This window comes from Dioscorea cayenensis, chromosome 10 (assembly GCF_009730915.1).
Source record: "Dioscorea cayenensis subsp. rotundata cultivar TDr96_F1 chromosome 10, TDr96_F1_v2_PseudoChromosome.rev07_lg8_w22 25.fasta, whole genome shotgun sequence".
Taxonomy (NCBI): domain Eukaryota; kingdom Viridiplantae; phylum Streptophyta; class Magnoliopsida; order Dioscoreales; family Dioscoreaceae; genus Dioscorea; species Dioscorea cayenensis.
In genome coordinates this window covers 22,976,579-22,999,076 of record NC_052480.1, presented here as the reverse complement: position 1 = coordinate 22,999,076, position 22,498 = coordinate 22,976,579, and the positions used below count along the sequence as shown (strand labels likewise).

Here is a 22,498-nt window from a genome sequence, read left to right as displayed (position 1 = left end):
TAATCGGTAAGGGGCTTCAGGGATCAAAGGGTTCTTGGATTAATTCTTTTGATGGAGTTGCTCTACGTGTCCCTAATGAGGGCTTTAGGGATTAGGTGACGGTGCAGGAGTCCTTGAATTAGTTCCTCTGATGGGGATCACTCCATGCGTCCTTGATGAAGGCGTTAGGGATTAGGCGGTGCTGTAGAGATCTTTAGATTAGTTCCTCTGATGGGGGTTGCTCCATGTATCCCTGATTGAAGACGTCAGGGATTAGACGATGGAGCGTGTCTTATTAGAGGTTGACAATCGTTTCTGTCATATAATTTTTTAAGGATATGGAATCAGACGTCTGACATATATCTCTAGTTTTTTTAAGAAAGACCTCTTATTATTGTTATAGCCTGGCACAATTATTTTTTTTAAAAAAATACAATATAAACAGTATTTATATTTTTTAAGTTTCATTTTTTTGCTGATAACTATATATATATATATATATATTTGTAAAACTAATCCTATTGCAATGCACAAGAGGAGTCTTTGTATTATATTATTTAGTAATTAATGTTGTAACAATGATAAAATATAAAAATAAACTGTTTAATTAATCTAATAGAATAAAAAAATTACTCCATTGGTTACCTTCCTTTTGATTATTATGAAAATTGGAAGCATTTATAACATCATGTGAAGCTTCAAGCTTTCAAGCAAGAGACTCATGGATCATCAATTATCACAGACATTCAAATGTAAATCTTAAAAAAAGTAAGATAAATGGTGAATTTATTCAATTATCTCAATTTTCCATTGAAATGAAAAAAAAAACCTCTTATAATTATATATATATATATATATATATAAAGAATAAGCATGTGAAATAACTATTAGATATTATTTTTTTTAATTAATTTTGAAATAAAAATCTGTAAATAAATAATCAAATAAAAGAAATTCAGACAAATAGTGAAGATTTCAGGGATGTAAATGGAAAATGTGCTTCAGTTGTTCAACTTCAAAATAAAACAAAAATTCTCTGCTGTCGTGTCGCTTCATGCTCACTGTCCTCCACGTCCGTTTCAAGCAAGCTCACCTCGCCGGCGACCTCACCGGAGACCTTGCCGGAGAATAAGAAAGCGCTCCCTCAAATCCATGCTCTTCTCTGTTACCATCACTTGAATCTTTCATGGCAGCTCTCCTTCTCCTCCTCCTCCTCCTCCAGCTCACTCTCTACTTCTCGCTCGCCGACGATGAGTCCGCTCTCCTCGCTTTCAAGAGCTCTGTCACTTCCGACCCGGCCGACGTCCTCGCCGGCTGGTCCCCCGCCGGTGGTCCCCACTGCGCTTGGTTAGGTGTCTCCTGCGACGCTGCCTCCCGCGTCATCTCGCTTAACCTCTCCGGAACCATCGCTATATCCGGTGAGATCCACCCGGCGATTGGAGACCTCCACCATCTCAAGGTCCTGGACCTCCATGGAAACAATTTCTCTGATGAGATCCCTCTTAGCATCACCAACCTCTCTTCGCTACGGATTCTCGACCTGTCTTTGAACTCTCTCTCTGGTGGGATCCCGGAATCGCTCATCGGATTCTCGAGGCTCGAATCAATCAATCTCTCTTCCAATCATCTCACCGGGAGGATCACGATAAGCTCTACAAATCTATGTCACTCTTTGCTTCACTTGAATCTATCCAACAATCTCTTGCAGGACAAGATCCCACCTGGAATCGGGAAATGTGTGAAGCTCAAGACATTGTTGTTGAATGGAAACATTCTCGAAGGCCGGATTCCCCCAGAGATTGGATGGATAACCACCCTCAAGATTCTTGATATCTCGAGGAACAGCCTCACCGGTAGCATACCGAAAGAGCTTGCAAACTGCACAAAGCTCTCTCATCTTGTTTTGACGAATTTAGATGACTCTATTTTCAAATTCAGCAATGAGTTCAATGCATTCAAGGGAGGGATACCTCATGAGCTATTGGTCTTGAAGGAGCTTGAAGTCCTATGGGCTCCAAGGGCTAATCTTGGTGGGAGTTTGCCAGAGCTCCGGGAGGGGATATGTAAGCTGAGGGTTATCAATCTTGGCCAGAACTACATCAATGGTTTCATTCCTGACTGGTTGAGCTCTTGTAGAAACCTCTCGTTCTTGGATTTGAGTTCCAATGTCTTCCTGGGCTTGATGCCTCCACAGCTAGGTGTTCACTGCATGCTTTACTTTAATATTAGTCACAACTCACTTACTGGTTTTCTCAAAGAGCAACAATCATCATCTCTTCAATGCCGGAGAAATTTGACTGCATTGGTGGAAGAAGGAGATCAGCTGGTGAATTCCTACTCTGTGACCAAGGATGGAAATGGGAACTACATGTTGCTTCATGATTTCAGTTGGAATAACTTCACTGGTGCATTGCCATCATTGCCATTGAAACTGGTTGGTGATTTCTCTTATAGTTTGCTTCTGAACAGCAATGGCTTCAATGGATCTTTCCCCGGCGAGCTTCTTGGGTCATGTGTGGGGGCAAGTGAATTCAGAGTCAATTTGAGTACTAATCATTTGTCCGGTGAGATTGGCATTGGGCATTCTAGTTGCTTGCAGATGAGAAGTTTGGAACTTGCAGACAATGCTCTGACTGGCTTAATACCTCCTGAGATTGGTGACCTTAGCCATCTCAAACTTCTTGATTTGAGGGAGAATTATTTGACTGGTAGCATTCCGGAACAGCTTGGCAACATTGCTTCTCTTGTTGCTGTTGATCTCTCGAGAAACTCTCTTACGGGCGGCATCCCTCAGTCTTTCTCTAAGCTCACTATGCTTGAAAAGTTGAATGTTTCATTCAACAACCTCTCAGGCAGCATTCCTCATCTCCCGAACATTAATGATTGTGATTTCTTCATAGGCAATCAGCTGCTGCAACCATGTGCGGATTTGAAGAATGCTTCCTCTTGGCCATCTTCACCGTCATCTTCTCATTCTGGTGCTTCAAAATGGAGTGCTCAGAGCAGTAGATTAAAGTCTTTCGAGGTAGCTGCAGTTGCCTCTGCATCTGTTCTGCTCTTCATTCTCCTGGCGCTTCTTGTTTACTTGGTTTGCAGCAAAAGGAAGCTTGCTCAGGTCACTAGTCTTAGAAGAAAGGTGGTAGTGACATTTACCGAGGCACCTTCAGAGCTGAACTATGAGAATGTTGTTAGAGCTACCGGTAATTTCAGCATCCAGAAGTTGATTGGAACTGGTGGATTTGGAGCCACCTACAAGGCGGAGCTTGCTTCAGGTTTCCTAGTGGCAGTGAAAAGGCTCTCAATAGGCAGATTTCAAGGTCTTCAACAATTTGGTGCTGAAATCCGAACCCTTGGGAGAATTCGACATGAGAATCTTGTCACCCTTATCGGATACTATATGGGAGAGTCTGATATGTTTTTGATCTACAATTACCTTGCTGGAGGCAATCTCGAAACCTTCATCCATGAAATGTCTTCCAGGAACGTGAAGTATCCCGTGGTGCATAAGATTGCTCTGGACATTGCGCAAGCGCTGGCATATCTTCACTATTCTTGTGTTCCTCGGATAGTTCATAGAGACATCAAACCAAGTAACATCTTGCTCGATGAAAAGCTCAATGCTTATCTCTCTGATTTTGGTTTAGCAAGGCTATTGGAAGTGTCTGAAACACATGCCACTACTGATGTTGCGGGGACATTTGGATATGTTGCTCCGGAGTATGCCACGACTTGCAGAGTCTCGGATAAGGCTGATGTTTATAGCTTTGGGGTTGTGCTTCTGGAGTTGATGTCAGGGAAGAGGTCTCTTGATCCCTCATTCTCCAAGTATGGTAATGGCTTCACAATTGTTGCTTGGGGGAGGTTGCTCATTCAGGAGGGGCGTTCCGGTGAGGTGTTTGCTCCTTCATTATGGGAGGCAGGACCCCAGGAACACTTAGTTTCAATGTTGAGGGTGGCTTTGGCATGCACTGTGGAATCACTGTCTGTTCGGCCGTCGATGAACCAGGTTGTGGAGACATTGAAACTCTTAAACTAAACTAAATTTACCAACAACAGCATTACCGAATGCTCACATCTTTTAAGTATCAACTTGAGGTGAGAGACCAAATTCTTTACTGTCAAAATTATTACAGAGCAAGAAAATCTTAATTTGTTTTTACCATAACCAGATTATTTACTTGCTTATATAGTATGTTTACCATTCAGGCTTTTCACCATTGCAAACAGAAAAGTTTTCTTTTGAAGATAGTGTGTGACTTGTTAGAAACCCCTGATTTAGTTAGTGATTGTTAACATTCCTGATCAGTTGTCTATGCTATATGTGTGCTCTTGCTTTGAAACAGTTTAATGTTATAGTAGGCAACATGCTCTAATTCCAGCCATTAATTTGCATCTTCTTTTTTTATCAGATCTATACCTTGTGATACATAGATTTTAGGATGCTACCTTAAAGCATCTTGATGATGTTACTGTGAAGACTCTGTGTGTGTGTGTGTGTGTGTGTGTGTGTGTGTGTGTTGGATAGAACCATATAAAGTAATGATTTCATAAGCAAGCTAGGATAATATAATACAATATATGTGACAGGTTGTATGAAGAAAATAAGAGGGATCTATGAAACCAATTGATGAGTTAAATTTCTGCAAACTTATCTTGAAATGCTCACATGTACTTATCATCATCATCAATCTGAGTTATGTAATGTGTATCTTTGTATTTGTTGATTCAAATTTCTGTTCAATCAAAAACTGGAACTTTTAATATTGTGTTAATGGGTATATGTTCTCATTTCTGCAGACACCTCAAAAACAACAACAACAGTAGTGAACAAATCAAAGGAAGATCCATCATAATAATAGTTCAATGTAACCTCTTAAATTTATCAACATGAGATTCTGAGACTTTTCAGTTTGTTATCATAATCCAATCAAATCTTATTTTTCCAAAGTTTCACATCACATACTCAATATGACAGTAAATTAAAACAAGAAAGAACTCATGCATGCGTAATGCAATGCAATGCAATGCAATGGAATTCTGTTACAGAGGATCACCTGGCTAGCATTGCATTCATGAGGCATGGTTTGGGACATATTGCTTGTTATTGTGGTCTTGAAGTAATAAGGTACCATTGTTGTCAAGTGTTTTGAAGCAGTATGATGGTGCCTGCCATTGTGACTTATCCAGCTCCACACCCTCTTCAAACTTCATCACATGGCTGGATATCCCTGTTTCAACAACACCCCCAAATCCAATTGCTCACGCCTCTGCCACCATTCTGAATCCTTATCATTAAAAAATTAATCTATAGTACTTTTTCTTTAATGTTTTAAAATATTATTATTATTATTATTATGATTATTTTATTTAGCCAGCAGTTCAACCTTCCAGTGCAGCAATAATTTCATTCAACAATGCTATATGCTGGACATAGATAATCCTAAAACTATTATAGTATATATAAAAATATGAACAAGCTACTTCCAGAACATATACCTCAACACATCTATGGCCTTATTTTACATACATTTGTGCTCTTAATCTGGGTATTTTGCATACATTTGTATTCTTAATCAATTTTTTTAGGTAAACATACAAACACTTTAGGTAGAGAACTAATTTTAATGGACCGAGAGATCATTGATTACAGTAATTATTTTATTTTATGTTATTTTTTAAATAAATAAATATATATATATATAAAGAGGACTGGTAATCTAGAAACGTCTCATAACAATCTTTAGATTATCATCTGACGGTTGTTTTATTATAAATATAACCTTAGAGGTGAGGTTAGCATCATTAACCCATCTTTAAAAATTAGTAATGAAACAACAGTTATTAGATGAGTAATTTAATGCTACTGTGAAAACGTTTCTATATTCATTTTTTTTTGGACATATTCCGAAAAAACATCATGTCATGTATAAAATGTGGGAAATGTGGGTAGTGGGTACCATCGTAGAAATCCCATCGGACGGGTATCTGGGTGAGGACGTCCTCCCAATACCAAATGAAGTCCAATTTGGTCCACAAATTGCATAGAAATCCATCCGTGTATTCCATCCTGAGATACGTGGCATCATCCAGAAAATCTGGTCTCGGGATCCCAACCCCAAACTCCCTCACGTTACAATCTCCATCGTTGGTGCTGTTGGGCCCCACCGTGTAGTAGTAAGACGTACCATTGTTCCATTCGACATCGTGTAGCAGATCCCCAAGCTGCTTTTGTATAAGGTTGACGTTTCTCCCTGCGGACCAGTCGTACCATAGATCCGTGATCTGGAGCCGTCCATCGCTGATGTTCATGTAAAGAACGGCGTGGAACCTCTCCGGCCACTGCCTCGGGATTGGGTCTCCTTCTCCGATGGTCATCAAGAGCAATAGCACCATGGCCTTCTTCATGACACTACCCCAACTTCTCTCCATTTTCATCTCATTCTTCACATCTCCGAGCCACAAACATTGTTGTATATATATATATATATATATATGATGCTGTGAGTGATATGATCACCTTCTTCAGTGCAAAGTTCTTGTCACCGCCCCAAATATTATTATTGAATTTTTTTATAAAACATAAATAAATAATTATTTTAGTTATTGTCAATCTCTCCACCGGCAGCACTACATACACTATACATTCGGGCTCCAGTACTGTTTATATTCATAACAAATGACACTTATCACCTATTATTAAAAATAATTATTCTAGTTATTATATGGGTAGATTTAATTTGCATATGAAAACAGTACAACTAGTCATATAAATAGATGAGTTATAACAAAAGAGTTTCTATTGTTTTATGTTTAGTATTTAATAGAAAGTACTTTGTTTGATTTATTAAGTGTTGAATAAAAAATTTCAAATTTATTATACGGTAATATTTATAAAATTTTCTTACTTTTTAATGTTCAATGTTTATTTTTATAATTAATATTTTTACTTGCTCATAATTACATTTGTTTAATTTTCAAAATATATTAATTAATAAATTATTTATTTTTAAGCTAAAATCACAATTTTAGTTTATGATGAAAAAAAACATTAGTTAAGTTACATTGAGAGACATTAATATTTTTAAAGAAAATTAAAAAGCAGGGTAAGTTATACCAACCGTATTGTTATGATATAGTCCATCAATTATTCTTGATTGAAGAGAAGAAATACAAGAAATCGAATACCCTGTGTCCGTGTAAAATATTATAATTTTTTTGTTTCATTAGAAGCAATATTTTTTTTTGGTTGTGTTATATTTTATACCGGACGGGGTAAAGGTACCAGCGGTGACCGGAATGTGGATAAGGTTTCATTCTCAACCTCAAAGTTTTGTGGCTTCTCTCTAGTCATTATTAGGATTTAGTGTTAACTTTAAAAATGTTTATCAATCCTTTGTACGGCTTGGTTTTCTTAAAATATATTTAAATTAATTCCCATTTTTCTTCTTTAAATAGAAGTTTTTTTAAAAATAAATAAATAAATAATACCCATCCCATCACAAGCATGTGGCTTAATTAAAATTAATTGTTTATTCAATAAGTGATAACCAAATGTTTCAACTAATATATACATAAATAATTTAAAATAAAATACATAAATTAAATGACTTAGTAGATGTAAATAAAAGCCAAACAACAAGTTTTGAATAAATTTTTACTTCAATTGCAATATTTAGAAACTAAATTAAATTTACCCATCAAAACTATCTTTTTTTTTTACAACAATAACGACAACATTATACCTCTAATCATAACAACAACATTATATCTTCTTGGTATATTATCATGTGGTTCACCCCAATTTATCCTAATCACATTATTATTATTATTACAAAATTAAGGGTTCATGAAAAATTTTGATTCTAGTAAGTATTTGATTTAAAAAATCCTCCCCATCCTGCTAAAAAAACATACATAATTACTCATATATATTAGATATAGTATAGGGTTTTTATAATTTTATTTTTGAATGTTTTTAATTTAAATCTTTTATTATTATTATTACTAGTACAATATATTTATGAAAAATGATGAAAATATTATATTATATTATTATTATTATTTTTATTATTAACAGAGACGGGTGTGAAGAAAAACCCTAGTAATATCATGACTTAGGTAGGACGGTGGTTGTTGAAAAAGTTAAAATATATATTTTTAATGCTATATGCAATACATGAAAAAGTTAAAATTGCCCTAAGAGTGGTTTTTAGGTTTCATTCAATTAATAAATGGAATAAAACTTCTCTTTTTTCCCAATCAATATGAGCCCAAGTAACTCAAATCAACTCGAACCAAGCCTATTTGGGCCCAACTAGCCGAACTCAACTAATCCATCTCATGACCATCTATAAACCCAAAAGAGCAATGCTATTCATCACGAATAACTTACACAAAAATGACACAAGTACTAACCTCAAAATTAAGGTTGTTAACTCTGGGTTAGAAATATTAACCCCAACTCTGAGATTAGTATTCGTGTTAAATTTTGTGGAAGCTATTCATGATAAATAGCATTTCTCAATCCAAAAATCATATGGATCTTTGTGAATAATATGAACTAAGATCAAATATCTTTAAACACCAAAATCATTATTAAACTCCAAACACACATATACCTCCAAACATAATATATATATACTATAATATAAACAAACTCCTCAATACATCATTCTTACAACATCGAACTCCTTCATTCTTTTACAATAATATGATTATTTTTCTTAAATTATTTTATTTCAACCTCATCAATATTTTTGAACATGTATTACGAACATGTGCAAATTTTTTAATTAAATATATCACGCATTCTCACGCTAAGCGAAAATTTGACCTCTAATTTTCATTCATTGAGAGAAACAGTGCTAATAAGCTAAAACACTAATGGCACATTTTCTATATTATCAAAATAACCACCAACATATGTTTTGATTTTTTTTTTACAATCATAAACAGAAAGTTTTATGCTGTGTTAATGTGTACATTTTCATTTCTGCAGACACATCAACAACAGCAACAGCAGCAGCAACAACAACAACAACAATTAGCAGCAGCAAATTAAAGGAAGTCCAACCACTTAAATTTATCAATGTGAGATTCTAAAACTTTTTCAGTTTGTTATCATGAACACTAATCAAATCTTATTTTCCCAAAGTTTCACAAACTCAAAATCACAATAAATTAAAAAAAAAAAGAAAGAACCCATGCATGCAATGCAATTCAGTTATAGATGATCAGGTAGCATTGCATTCATGAAGCCATGGTTTGGGACAAATTGCTTGCTTTTGTGGTCCTGAAGAAAGGTAGTACCATTGTTGTCCTGTCCTTTGAAACAGTATGATGGTGCCTGCCACTGTGACTTTTCCAGCTCCACACCTTCTTCAAACTTCATCACATATGTGGATATCCCTGTTTTATTTCAACATCTCCAATTGGTCACATCTCTGCCACCATTCTGAATACTTATCATTAATTAATATGTGTATATATATACAGTGTTTGTTTTCTTTAAAAAAAAATTAATTATTATTTTAATTAGTCATCAATTCAATCTTCCAGAGCAGCAAAAATTTTAATGACAGATCATATGCACATTTACTAAAAACTGAACTTACATTGAAAAACTATAGCTATTTTATTATTTAAATTATACCCCCTCCGTTTTATTTTAAGTCACTAGTTTTTTTTAATACTTTTCTATGTCTCAAATTATTTGTCCACATATTTAAATACACAGGTCTATGATTTTATCACTTTAAAATTTTAAATGCTAATGGATGCAAAAAATAAAAAAAAACCATAAAATTTTTAATTCTAATTATTATTTTTTTATTTTTTATGAAACTGTTAAAATTTTTTAAGTAGGATTAATTTTTTTTTTAACAAAATCACAAGGGACAAAGTAAAAAACAAACGGGTATAGAGGTGCACCAAATATGGTGACTTGACTGATTTTTTAAGGATAATCTAGATCCGCTATACAATCTAGAAAGGAGAATGAAAAATATTTCTCACACAAAACTTCTACAAAAATTTTTTTAAAAAAATTGTAATATAAAAAACTCAAACTCATGGATATTATTAATGTAAATAAATAAATAAATAAATAAATAAAAGGTGGGAAATATTGTTACCATCAAAGAAATTCCACCGGACGGGTATCTGAGTGCGGACATCCTCCCAATACCAAATAAAGTCTACTTTAGTCCACAAATTGCATAGAAATCCATTCGTGTATTCCATCCCAAGATACGTGGCATCATTCAGAAAATCCGGTCTAGGGATGCCAATCCCGAAGGTAATCACGTGGCAATATCCACCGTTGGTGCTGTTGGGCCCCACCGTGTAGAAGTACGACGTACCGTTGTTCCATTCGACGTCGTGTAGCAGATCCCCGAGCTGAAACTGTCTAAGGTACGTGTTCCTCCCTGTGGGCCAGTCGTACCATAGATTCGCGATCTGGAGCCGTCCATCACTGAGGTTCGTCAAAAGAACGGCGTGGAACTTCTCTGGCCACTGCCTCGGGATCGGGTCTCCTTCTCCGATGACCATCAAGGGCAGTAGTAGCACCATGGCCATCTTCATGATACTCTGCCAACCTCTCTCCATTTTCATTTTTATGCTTCACATCTCCAAGTCACACACATTGTTGTAAATATATATATATATATATAATATTGAGTGTTACGATCACCTTCTTGATTCCAAAGTTATTGTCACCGTCCCAAACATTATTGTTGAATTTTTGAAAATATAAATAAATAATAATATTTATATGTTATAAGAATTTATATATTGATAAGCAAATCCATTTAGATAGTTAGCGGCACTAAATATTAGTCTTTAGTGTGATGTAACGGGTGATATCTCATAATAACATATGCTTCTCATTTTTTTTTAAAATTTATATATATTTTTTTTTAATATTATTTGTGTCATTTGAACTAAGCAATTGTCAAATGATAATACATGAATATAAATTATTTATTTATTTATTTACTTATTTTTGTTAGGCTGATAAATCCTGTCAAACTTATATGTTATCTTGATGACTTTGGCAATATATATATATATATATATAATTTTTACTGATTATACAACGCATTATAATCATTTTATTTAATTTATTATTATTTTTTTGGAAAAAGATGAAAATTCTCGTTCACCCGCTTGGAGGAAGATAGTGAGGGAGGGTAAAGTTACCCACGGTGACCTGAACTTGGATAAGGTTTCATTCTCTCAACCACAAGCTTTGAGGTCCCCTCTGAAGTTATCATGATTCAGTGTCAAAATTTGAAAATGTTTATTAATTCTTTTCACAGGTTGTTCTTCTTAAAAAAAAAATATTTAAATTAATTTACATTCTTGAATTTTTTTTTTTTTTTTATAATATACTTCTTTCAGTTAAAATTTTAAAGATTAAAAAACAAACACTTCTCAGCAGAAGCATGTGCATTAATTAATAGTTTAATACATACTGATCCAACTTAAGAGTAATTATTTACTCAGTCAGTAATTACTAGATTATTCAACTAGCATCTACATTGCACACAAATGTAATTTCTCACAGCAAAGCAAGAACAAACATATCTACACATAAAAATAAAATAAATAAATGAAATAATTTAGCACGCATTAATTTACAATAAAAGCCAAACAACAAACTCTGAACAAATCTTCACTTCAGCTGCAATGCAATGTTTGACAGCATTTACCTGATGAACCTACATCACAACACCATTTGGTTAATTTCTCCATAAATATAGTAAAACAGAATGTGAAATCACATAAAGCATAAACCTTACTGCAGAAATATACAGGCATATATATATATATATAGAACTAAGTGATTGGGCCTTGTCGAGCTTTAAGCACTATTTCTTCGGTAGTAGTACCGATGATCTCATTGGCACGTCTCAATGGAACACAAGCAATTCTTCCAATAGAATCCTGAATTTAAGCAAAAGTTAGTTCTTCTTCATAATTAAGATCATCAGTCACTCTCCCTGATTCGATCTAAGTTTGATTTCTGCTTAACTAGTTAGAAAAATTGATGGAATAGAGACTGATAACTGACCTTTATAACAATTCCAAGTTTCTCCAACTTTCTCACAGCATCCGTGACATCGAAATTGCATTGTTCACCAAACTCTTCTTCAATGAGATCTTCACACTTCTGGTCCAGATCCTACATAGAGATGTGGACTACGAAAATTAGCAAGTGTAACCGTCGGGTTTATCAAAATGAAGTATGGAAGAAGACTTTACATCAATCGTCAGCTTTCCTTGTTCCATCAAAATGAAGTATGAGATAATCACCTCTTTAACCTGTGCATTAAAATTTCAAAGTACTAAATGATATGCAGGACTAGTGTATGAACATGTCAAGATGCAGAGATTTTAATCAAGGCGTACTTCTTGTTGAATAACATCGTCACAGAGATGTAGAAGTGTGCCTTTCCCACTATCCAATTGTTTGTCGTACATTGATTGTGTGATTAGATTTTGGTAAGTAACCATATTTTGTTGAAACCTGGATTAAAGCAAAATTAGCAAGCATTGAAAACATGTGAATTGTGAAACCAAACGCAAAGAGTTAGAGTTCTCACGTGAAGTAGATCTTCGCACAATAACCGATCAGACCAGAAAGAATAGCCAAAACAACCCAAATGTCGGCTTTTGGCATTTCAAGTGATCCAACGAGAGTCATCTGAATAAAGATGAAAGGATTAGAAGAGATGTTCATCTGACTCGATGAAATTAATTCTTCAATAATTTAAAGCTGGACTTGAACTTACAAGCCCAATAACAACGGAAACAAGGAATTTAACCCAGTCCATTGGGGTTAAACTTGGATTTTTCTTTTCAGGCTGCAAAATAAGTCAATCTGACTTAGCAAGTAGATCGAATAAGCATGCCGGACATGGATGCTGTAAAAAATGTTCTAGTAAGTTACTAAAAATCCTAGAGTAAGATAATACTGACCAAAACTATCTCCATGTCTGCCATTGGAATATTCTTGAAATGTTTTATGCATATTCCTCGTTCCGTTTGAGTCTTGGAGCTTGCTCGTCTGTCACGTTACAGTCACCATCAATTAGTTATCAGCACAATGTAATTTAAGTCTCAAATGATACAAATGAATGTTTCTAAGAAGATTAGATTGGTGAAGCAATCAGTGAATTATAGAACATAAATTGTTCAGAACTTCACATTTGAATTTAATTATGCTAAAATTCCTTACCTGTAAACAACAATCATTCTGTCAAAAGTGGGCTCTTGAATTGTGATCTTCCCAAATAGATTTTTCATGCTGATCAGGAGAAAAGAAATGTACAGAACAAGTCATAAATGACAGTGAATAGAAAACCAAAACCAGCAATTATGACAAGGATGCAAGAACCTCAGTTCCATGTTTTGAATCCGAATGCGCTCAACAACTAAATCTTCTTCTTTTGCATCAGCACTCGGTTCATCAGATTTTTTTGGATCTGTATTTGATCTTGCTGGTTTTGGCTTTTTAGAGAAGAGCTTCCGAAGTCTGCAGTCATCAGCAAAAGGAAATAAAGGAGACGAATTGTTAATTCTAGAAGAGAAAGTAAATAGATCGGTAGACTGCTTTCAAGTACATTTTACCTAGAAACTTTGAGCAACCATCCCCAAAGACGAGATATGATCATGTCCAATTTCTCCATTACAAAGATATCAGTTGTCTGGTCAAGTCCAATGCCTCGGCGAAATATTATGTACTTCCACACACAAAAAAACAAGTAAAAAGAGAGGAAACCAGTGAAGAAACCTCAAACTATAAAATCAAACTTATGGCTACCATCAATGTACAGACTTAAATTATACTTCCAGTACTCGTTCACATTAAGAAACGAAATTCATTACCAAAACACACACAAACACGCGCACGCGCGCGCGCGCACACACGCATGCAAGCACACAACGTCTACACTCCAGATATTTAAATTTGAATGTCAAGAGTACCTTATCAGAAAATTCAGGCAGCTTGTCACGAGGGTGTTTTCTGAAGTAATTAGACAAAAGCTTCATATCAAGCTGCAGTCCTCCAATGGAGATAAACGATTTAGCATAGTTTTTAACTTGGAAAGGTGTGAAATATCAAATATGAATGTGAAGTATATTGAGTAAACCTTAGACTCATCCACTTTGATTGGAAGGTTTAGGAGATATTGCCCAGACTGTGCAACTTCAATCTCATCATCAGTCACAATTTTGAAGTTGCTCTGCTCCATTATCTGTTTCAAAACATACTGATACTAATTATATAATTCAAACATATGCAGTGCATGAGTTCATAATTATGCTTATATGTCAAACTGACGTTAAAGAAGTATGTCAGGAAATTCTGCTCAAGCACATCAATTTCATCAGAAGACAACCGTTGTTGTTCCAATCTTTGGCCTCCATGAACAGGATCAAATAAAGAGTACAATTGCTGCAAGCAAAACAGCATCTTTAATTGAAACGTATAAATATAGCAATCTGGAATGGAATGACATGTATATGTATATATATGTCATAAAAAAACAAGCTTCTGAACATCTTGAAAGACATGCAGCAGCATACCATCAAGTCCTCAAATTCTAATAGGTACCAGGCTCTGATGGTGTACTCAACTCTCTTACACAGCTTCAGAAATTCTGCTCGATCAGTACCATGCTCTGAAAGAAGAAAGAAAAACATATAATCTTAAAAAAGATGCGCTAGTGTTAATTGTTAAACAAAAAATAACTAATCCATGCTTAAATAAAGGCATTTAGGACATCATTTTCAAGGAAATCAAGATTAGAGCCATGGAGAACCAAATACATGAATCTACTAGAATTGTGAGTTAACCTAGCTAATCAAACTAGAAATCAATAATAATACAATTAAAGAAACAGCTTTTGGCTTGAATTTAGCATCAAATTTTTTTCAATATTTCGTAAAATAAATGCCTTAAAAAAAATATTCCGTACTAAATTAGAATCAGAGTCATTTAGAGCCACAGAAAGAAAAACCTTGGAACAAGCAAACTAAATATATAAACTACAAAGGATTATGGCTTAATCAAACCATGAAATACAGCATTAAAAAAGGAAAAAAAAAAACCAATTTTGGCAAGAAAAAAAAAAGATAAAAAGGATTTTAAACTCATTGAAAGCCACAAAAAGAGAAGCTTTAGAACAAAAACCCAGATATATAAATCCGCTAAGGTTTATGAGCTTACATCCGGCCATGAACAACAACATAAAAGAAAAAAAAGACCAAATTTCACAAGAAGAATAAATGAATAAACAGAGAAATTTTGGTTGATTGTTACCAATGAGGTATGCGAGCTTGATGATGAGCTTAGGTTTGAGGATTGGAATGACAGACTCGCGCTCTAATCGCATCACTTCCTTGTTTCTCTCTTTCCTCCCGCTAACCTCCATTTCTTCAATCCAAGAGCTTCTGAGAATTATAAAAAACCAAAAAAACAACAAAGATTGAATTTTTATAGATGAAAATCATGCAAAAAAGGGATTGAAAATCAGAGAAAAGAAAAACAAACGGATTCCGATGCGTTTCGTGGCGAGCAATCGATTCGGAGAGGAACGAGCACGGGGGAGAAACAAGCGGTGCTTGGGAAACGGATGTTCGGATTGGGGAAACGGGAACGCAAAAGATGATAGTGAGTGAAACGGAGAGTAATAGAGTTTCCCAATTTGAGTGGGAAACCGTTTCCTTGAGTCGGTTTAGGGACAGGGCCCATGGGCCCACTCACGATGAGGAAGGATAATGCTTTGCTTAATGGAGCCGAAATGTTGTCTAGTTATTATTTAGAATTTTTTTAATTTTTAATTAATTTTGGAAAGTGAAATGAATTATTAATATATGGTTTTGATAGGTGATGGGTCCACTTTCCAGCCATTAATTAAATTATTGATTTTTAACACATACGCCTCCGGAGAAACCTGAAATTGCATATATACCCTGTATAGTTCGTCCTGTTTTGGAATCCCCCCGAAAAAATTAAAATGTATTATATATACATAATCTTTTTAGTAATAAATAAAAATAATTGAAAAATGAAGAAATATAGTTTTATATGACCTATATGCCTTTATATTTTATTATGTTTACTGCATATTTATATATATTATTATATATATTTTGTTTTGACATTGTAAAAGTTGAGATGGCCGAGTTGGTCTAAGGCGCCAGATTAAGGTTCTGGTCCGAAAGGGCGTGGGTTCAAATCCCACTCTCAACAAAATATTTTTTTTTTTATTTACTTTTAAAATTTCCCCTATCCCTTATTTATATTTGATTTTTCATTTTATTTTTAGATTTTAGGGCACTATCATTGTACAAATCTGCTTGAACACAATTTAGAGCTAAGACAAATAATAAAATCCATGTTTATTATGATCACACATCTCAACACCAAGCACAAAATCATGTCTAAAATAAACAGTTGCCATCATTTACACCTAAAGAGATTCAAGACAGCTTTTATTTTGAAGTCTCCTTAAAGAGGAATAGAGACAGACTTTGGATGATACAGCAGTCCCTCCTACAGACTGACTACCTTTAAGGCATCACCCTTCTCTTTCAGGCTCACAAGCAGGCTCTCAAAGCTCTTCTTGAAGGACTCCACACCCTCTGCTTCAAGTTGCCGGCCGACCTCATTCCAGTTGATCCCAAGCTTCTCGAGTGCACTGTAAACTCCTTCGGCCTCTGATAGGTTCGCGTCAATGGTCCTTGAGACAATGCCATGGTCAATGAAGGCTTGTAAAGCTTGGTCTGGCATGGTTGAGACCTGTAAAATAAATGGTCCGAGAAGACATCAGAAACCTATATGATGTTTAATGGTACTTCCACTCAAAAACTAAAAATCCATTAATGAAGCTTACGGTATCAGGTCCGATGAGAGGATCAACATATAATGTGTCTGGATATGCAGGATTTTTAACACTGGTTGAGGCCCAAAGCAACCGCTGCTTCTTGGCACCTTTCTTAACCAAAGCTTCCCAACGGGGTCCAGAGAATTTCTTTTGATACAGCTTATATGCAAGGGCTGCTTGAGCCACTGCCGCCTGCAGGAATTCAAGATGTTAGTAAGAGATACATAGGAATTCCAACTATTACTGGTAAACAGACTCATATACAATTATACCTTTCCTCTGAGGTCAAGAGCTTCAGGAGTGCCAATATTCTCAAGCATCTTGTCAACAAGGGTGTCAACACGACTAACAAAGAAAGAAGCAACACTTGTGAGTCTAGACAGGTCATTGAGCCCAGAAGACTCGAGGCCATCCAAGTAAGCATCAATCACAGCTTCATATCTCTCAAGTGAGAAGATGAGCTGCATAGAATACAGCTTAAATCAGAATAGAGTAAATCAGCAAAAGCATATAGAGAAAGGTTTCTGCAAATCTCAAACTTACAGTTACGTTGACGCTTATACCAAAAGAGATAACTTCTTTGATAGAAGGCACACATTCTGCGGTAGCTGGGATTTTTATATAGACATTTGGGCGGTCAACCATCTTATGCAAATACTTGGCAGCTTCAACAGTTCCTTTTGTATCATTGGCGAGTCTAGGGGAGACCTCAACTGATACATATCCATCAGCCCCACCAGTCTCTTCATAAATTGGTTCAAACAGTTTGCAGGCATCTTGAATATCTTTTATCACAAGCTCCCAGTAAGCACTCTCAATGTCTTTCCCTGCTGCTATAAGCTGCCTGCATAACCAAATGTTTTAAATCATTGACAATGTTCTGCAAATAAAGCAAAGCGAACTCAAATAACAAATACATGCTAATTTAGAACAAATACCTAAACTGTTCATCATATGCGCTTGATGATGAGATTGCTTTCTGAAAAATCTGCAATACATAGAACAGTCAGCCTTTTTTTTAAGAAGCTAGAACATCTAAGTCTCTAAAGTTATAAATCCCTATGCAATGGCGTGAATGCATTACTGTTGGGTTGCTGGTGACACCCCTGACTCCACTAGCAATAAATGGCAACAAATCTGTGACCGGCCGGCATAGATTGTCATACCATGGAGACTGGCCCTGCACTTCGTACAGATCATGAAGGGTCGTTCTCTTTGATGTTGAACCATTTCCACTTTGTTGAGAACATCTGACACTATATATAAGAGGAACAAAGCATAAATCCATGTACTAAATCAAAAACTAAAAGGGGCACTGTGCTTCAATAGAAGCATAGCACAAAGCAAAAGATCAGGATAACATTAATCTCAATAGACAAATCCAGAAAATAATCAGAAAATGAAATCCATTCAGCCTTATATACAAATATATTAATGAATACTTCAAATGATGTGCCCTTCAATTTTCAATGAGATATTGATGGCAATCTCGCGCATCCTAAAAATAAGTTAAAATGGTTTCACTTTCATCCCTGTCAACTAATTCCTACATGATGTCACTTTCCAACAAATTAAAAACACCACCTTGTGGAATAACTATTATAAACTAAAACCATGGAATAAAAGGGTTCCATTAAAGAAATCAAAAGAAATCTAACCAAAGGTTGGCTTTTAGCCGAGCATAAAAGTCAGTTAACTACAAAACGTAGAAGCTACACAAAAAGATAAGTGACTCGCACTCTCTAACTGATAATAACCTTTCAAAACAAGTTCCTTTTCGTGTTTGGATGCAAATTAAGATCAAACCAAAATTTCTAGAGCATGATGCTTGATGCTTTGGAACTCAACAAAGCCACGGAACAATTTGATCTTTACACCATAAATACCCACAATTCAATTCAACCATCACAAGAGCATGTTGGCAAGGCTATCATATCTGATTCCATCTCAACACTTCTCTCTAAAATTCAAAGAAAGAAATTCAATTGAATTCGATCTCAAACACCAGAAAATCCAATAAATACACACAAAAATAAAACATTCCAACAATTAAACCTCATCGGAGAGCAAAGAGCAAAGAACTAAGCATCAGATCATCACAAAAGGTTTAAAAAAAAAATGAAAACTTTATCTGACAAAGAAAACAAAGATGGTCATAACAAAATCAAAAGGATCATATAGTAGAGATCAAAAGAGAAGCATACACCAGCGGTGCCCGATCGGCGGAAACTCTCCTGACAGAGAGGCGCAGCGGCGCGGCCCGCCACTTCGCTGACGATCTCGGGGAGAAACAGATCGAGAACCTTGGCTCGGATTGGAAGGCAGGAGAGGAGCAGGTGGACACGGCGGCGAGGCTAGGGTTTCCAAGCTTCGAGATCGAAGCCATGGCTGACGAGCAGAGCGATGAACACGAGAAAGAGAGAAAGGTTTGAAGTAACCTTCGAACTATATAATTCAAAAGTAAATGAGAAAACGAAGAGAAAAAGAAAAGATTTGCTGTTTAGAAGGGAACTAGAGATCTTGTCCGTTAATCGAAGTGATTCACATCTCAAAGCTAAATTCACGGATACGATGAAAAGAAATTTTGTATCGCTGTTAAAGATCAAACAGCGGATCAGGAGTTAGAAAATGGGTTGGTGCCGGAAGTAGGTGGATGTAAGGTGGAATTGAGCGCATATGCGGGGATCGATCTGGCCGTTAATTATATACGTTGAGATCCGATATTTGTGATCTTGGGAATATGAACGGTTAGGATAGTGGGGATCACTGTCTATGATGTAATTTGGATTGTTTTGGTTGGTGGCCTTATCCACTGATTGTCTGGTTGAAGCACGAATCTCAAAGGCAATAATAAAAATGACTTAAACGTAAAATAACTCATAATTATTTATAATAATAATAATGTCTGAGGTTTCGACTTTACAATAATTTTGGAGAAGTCATGTATAATGTTGTAATTTAGTATTTCAAAACAAATTTGGTATTTTTGTGTTATTTATCATATTTAAAAAATATATAATAGCTTATAATTGACTAATTACCATGGCTTTAATCTTGAAATGGTGTGCATGGATGTAGAAAATTTACCTAGTAAACGTAAATAGAGCAGATCTTTAAATCATTAATTATGGACTCCTGACGGATGAAAATATAAAGAGATCTTTGTACAATTATTGCAATGATAAGCACATGGTTGCATATGAAGTTCATAGACAAACAAAAATATGCATGAAAAATGGAATCAATGGCACATGCTATAACTAATGTAATCCAATAAGCAAGGTGTACGAATGATAAGCAATTAAATAATTAACTAGATTAAATACTTGTGCTGACGCTGCTGGTTAAATATATCAAAAACAAAATATTACAATAATAGTATAAATTTTATAAACAAAAACATTGTTAATGTTATTTTTAAAATTATTTTTCAGTATAGGAAGTATATTTATAAGATGTAAAGAATTTTGAAATATGTTACTGGAAATATTGAAGTATTATACATTAACACTTTATCATTTAAGAGAATTTGTTACAACCTATCCTCACATAAATATTGATTTAAGAGCAATGTTGTTGTTGAGATGGTATTATGCAAGATGCTCATGCTCCTAATTTATTTTTGTTGCGACATGTTCATGATATGGGGAAATATTCATGTAATCATAATTTAAAATGATCAATAATAATCATTGAAATGGAACATTTTGTATGACTTGGTTGATGAAAGAAATCAGTGAGTTATTTGTATGTAATATTGAGTGATAATAATGCAATTCATATACTAACCTGGTAAACCAATAAAAGTATTTGAATGACTATCTATCTCTGATTTTTTATGATGCATATCTATAATTGGTTTTACTTCTCCGATAGTGACATTAGTGATCTGAAAATCAAATGAAAAATGGACAATAAAATTAAAAAAATAATATTATAGCGGTGTTCAATAATTTACTTATGTTTCAAGAAGAACAACTGAGAAAAGGAAAAAAGGAATAATGAAAGAAAAAGGGACAAATGAAAATGTTCAAGATAAATGACAATAACTAAACAGATGGAAACTAAACCAGCTCTTTGCCAAGATTTATAACAGCATTTTGGTAACTTTTTTTTTTCTTTCTTGCACTAGTATTGCAAAAAAAAAACGCAGATTGTTTTGAACTTGGATGCAGTGCTTCCTTTTTCTTCCTCCATTTTCTTTTTTAGTTTTTCTTTGGTTAGGTTAAAACACTAAAACTTTGAATGGATATCATAAGTTACATGTGGAGAATATGGTTTAGTTTTATAGAGAATAAATCAATGCATGTGTGTTAATAAAGGTGTTAGTTTGTTGTGGGCTATGAATTATTTCAACAATTAAAACAACATAAAGTTGAAGGAGTGTCAGACTTTGTGAAATATTTAGAAGGACAAAAGCAAAATGATTAATAGCTGGAGATCGACAAACATTGTGGTAGTGAATTAAAAAATCTTGAACATGATAAAATGAACATGTTGTTTTTATGCTTTAGTATTTTTTTATACTTAAAGCATATATTATGTTTAAGGTGATAATGATTAAAATTAAGCAAAGATAAACTATGCATTTGGATATTTTTTTTATTTTTATCCCTTAAAAAATTTAAATTTATTAATGTATTATATATATATATATATAACTTTTAAAGGGTTGAGATGAAAGATTTGGATTTTTTGTTTGTCATTTTTACTTTTTGGACCATATAAAATTTAAAATTATTGTTATTATATATATAATATAATAAAAATTAAAAACTGGATCGAATTCAGATACCCGATTTTTAATTTCTCCTGACCCGAATTCGACCCGGTTTGCATCTAAAAAATTCTGATCGGGTACCCGACCTTTTTTTTTAAATCGGGTATCCAAAAAATTAGGGTCAAAAATCATATATCGGATCGGATCATCGGATCCAGATTTTTTTTGCTCATCCCTACTACTTATGTTAACACATATATCAAAAGATGTGAGCTATGTTCTAACACATACATGTCAAAAGTGATAAGATGTAAGGCCCTAACTAATATAAATACCCTCTTTTAAGTAAAACCCCCATTTCATTTTATTTTATTTTATTTTATTTTTGGAAAATTAAGGACTTTGAGTAAAACTTTATGCTCTAAAACATAAAGTTTTTTTTTTCAACCTCATTATTATCTTTCTTAATGTGTTAGATGACTTAGATCATTATTATCTTTTTTAATTTAATTCATTTCACCCTCATCAATAGTTTTTAACGTGTGCAAGTTTTTAAATTAAATATACCATTTATTCTCATGTTATCCAGTAGAGATTTGACCTCTAATTTTCATACATTCACATGGGGTCCATTGCTAATAAGCTAAGTCTGTGACGCCCCGAACCCAGCTCTATGGACCAAGGACGCCGACAAACGGTCGTACACCTATAAGGCCAAAACCAAGTAGGCATATAAGGCCTCAAAACCTGAAAAAAAAATTAACAACAGGATTATAAGCTTGGGAGCCCAGTAAGTAAACACTAAAAATATCGGGATCACAAAATGTTCAATAATCTTTAAAACATACAAAATGTAATATAATGAAATAAATATCAAAATGAACCCATAAATTAGAATTGG

General features: G+C 34.5%; 5 protein-coding genes and 1 non-coding gene across 8 annotated transcripts; 2 read left to right on the top strand and 4 right to left on the bottom strand.

Moving 5' to 3' along the window:
- Positions 1–900: 900 nt before the first annotated feature.
- On the top strand, positions 901–4,905 carry LOC120270479 (LRR receptor-like serine/threonine-protein kinase RPK2). Its single transcript, XM_039277504.1, has 2 exons — positions 901–4,074; positions 4,777–4,905. The coding sequence occupies exon 1, from the start codon at positions 1,166–1,168 to the stop codon at positions 4,013–4,015; it is 2,850 nt and encodes a 949-aa protein (XP_039133438.1). The 5' UTR covers positions 901–1,165; the 3' UTR covers positions 4,016–4,074; positions 4,777–4,905.
- LOC120270480 (uncharacterized protein At4g14100-like) lies at positions 4,832–6,429 on the bottom strand. 2 transcript variants are annotated; one of them, XM_039277505.1, is made up of 2 exons: positions 5,937–6,429; positions 4,832–5,207 (listed from the first exon to the last, which is right to left on the bottom strand). In XM_039277505.1, exons 1-2 carry the CDS (start codon positions 6,412–6,414, stop codon positions 5,050–5,052), a joined length of 636 nt encoding a protein of 211 aa, XP_039133439.1. In that variant the 5' UTR covers positions 6,415–6,429; the 3' UTR covers positions 4,832–5,049. The 2 variants fall into 2 exon arrangements, with proteins under 2 accessions (XP_039133439.1, XP_039133440.1); XM_039277506.1 differs by having other exon boundaries at positions 5,050–5,257.
- A 2,607-nt stretch (positions 6,430–9,036) lies between these two features.
- Positions 9,037–10,627, bottom strand: LOC120270741 (uncharacterized protein At4g14100-like). Its single transcript, XM_039277812.1, has 2 exons — positions 10,113–10,627; positions 9,037–9,387 (listed from the first exon to the last, which is right to left on the bottom strand). The coding sequence occupies exons 1-2, from the start codon at positions 10,591–10,593 to the stop codon at positions 9,203–9,205; spliced, it is 666 nt and encodes a 221-aa protein (XP_039133746.1). The 5' UTR covers positions 10,594–10,627; the 3' UTR covers positions 9,037–9,202.
- An 802-nt stretch (positions 10,628–11,429) lies between these two features.
- Positions 11,430–15,742, bottom strand: LOC120269969. Of its 2 annotated transcripts, none has more exons than XM_039276960.1 (17): positions 15,542–15,742; positions 15,311–15,441; positions 14,575–14,669; positions 14,330–14,443; positions 14,139–14,243; positions 13,972–14,043; positions 13,615–13,727; positions 13,382–13,519; positions 13,223–13,291; positions 12,964–13,051; positions 12,777–12,848; positions 12,588–12,688; positions 12,394–12,511; positions 12,247–12,306; positions 12,056–12,166; positions 11,779–11,928; positions 11,430–11,702 (listed from the first exon to the last, which is right to left on the bottom strand). In XM_039276960.1, the coding sequence occupies exons 2-16, from the start codon at positions 15,420–15,422 to the stop codon at positions 11,821–11,823; spliced, it is 1,476 nt and encodes a 491-aa protein (XP_039132894.1). In that variant the 5' UTR covers positions 15,423–15,441; positions 15,542–15,742; the 3' UTR covers positions 11,430–11,702; positions 11,779–11,820. The 2 variants fall into 2 exon arrangements, with proteins under 2 accessions (XP_039132894.1, XP_039132893.1); XM_039276959.1 differs by having other exon boundaries at positions 11,784–11,928.
- A 420-nt stretch (positions 15,743–16,162) lies between these two features.
- On the top strand, positions 16,163–16,243 carry TRNAL-AAG. The gene has a single exon. It is a non-coding gene; the product is annotated as a tRNA-Leu (tRNA).
- A 125-nt stretch (positions 16,244–16,368) lies between these two features.
- LOC120270717 (transaldolase) lies at positions 16,369–19,302 on the bottom strand. Its single transcript, XM_039277791.1, has 7 exons — positions 19,082–19,302; positions 17,962–18,133; positions 17,816–17,865; positions 17,421–17,721; positions 17,150–17,338; positions 16,887–17,069; positions 16,369–16,792 (listed from the first exon to the last, which is right to left on the bottom strand). Exons 1-7 carry the CDS (start codon positions 19,261–19,263, stop codon positions 16,547–16,549), a joined length of 1,323 nt encoding a protein of 440 aa, XP_039133725.1. The 5' UTR covers positions 19,264–19,302; the 3' UTR covers positions 16,369–16,546.
- Positions 19,303–22,498: the final 3,196 nt, after the last annotated feature.

Bases quoted from the DNA above. Each gene is read 5' to 3' on its own strand.
- LOC120270479 (XM_039277504.1), top strand. From the start codon at position 1,166: ATGGCAGCTCTCCTTCTCCTCCTCCTCCTCCTCCAGCTCACTCTCTAC.
- LOC120270480 (XM_039277505.1), bottom strand. From the start codon at position 6,414: ATGAAAATGGAGAGAAGTTGGGGTAGTGTCATGAAGAAGGCCATGGTG. The intron at 5,208-5,936 runs GTACCCACTACC...TTGTTGAAACAG, and splicing joins CCGATGGGATTTCTACGATG to GGATATCCAGCCATGTGATG.
- LOC120270741 (XM_039277812.1), bottom strand. From the start codon at position 10,593: ATGAAAATGGAGAGAGGTTGGCAGAGTATCATGAAGATGGCCATGGTG. The intron at 9,388-10,112 runs GTAACAATATTT...GAAATAAAACAG, and splicing joins CCGGTGGAATTTCTTTGATG to GGATATCCACATATGTGATG.
- LOC120269969 (XM_039276960.1), bottom strand. From the start codon at position 15,422: ATGGAGGTTAGCGGGAGGAAAGAGAGAAACAAGGAAGTGATGCGATTA. The intron at 14,044-14,138 runs GTTTACTCAATA...GGAGGACTGCAG, and splicing joins TCAAAGTGGATGAGTCTAAG to CTTGATATGAAGCTTTTGTC. The intron at 13,520-13,614 runs GTAAAATGTACT...TGATGACTGCAG, and splicing joins TGGTTGCTCAAAGTTTCTAG to ACTTCGGAAGCTCTTCTCTA.
- LOC120270717 (XM_039277791.1), bottom strand. From the start codon at position 19,263: ATGGCTTCGATCTCGAAGCTTGGAAACCCTAGCCTCGCCGCCGTGTCC. The intron at 18,134-19,081 runs GTATGCTTCTCT...TCTTATATATAG, and splicing joins GCCGATCGGGCACCGCTGGT to TGTCAGATGTTCTCAACAAA. The intron at 17,722-17,815 runs GTATTTGTTCTA...TTGGTTATGCAG, and splicing joins GCATATGATGAACAGTTTAG to GCAGCTTATAGCAGCAGGGA.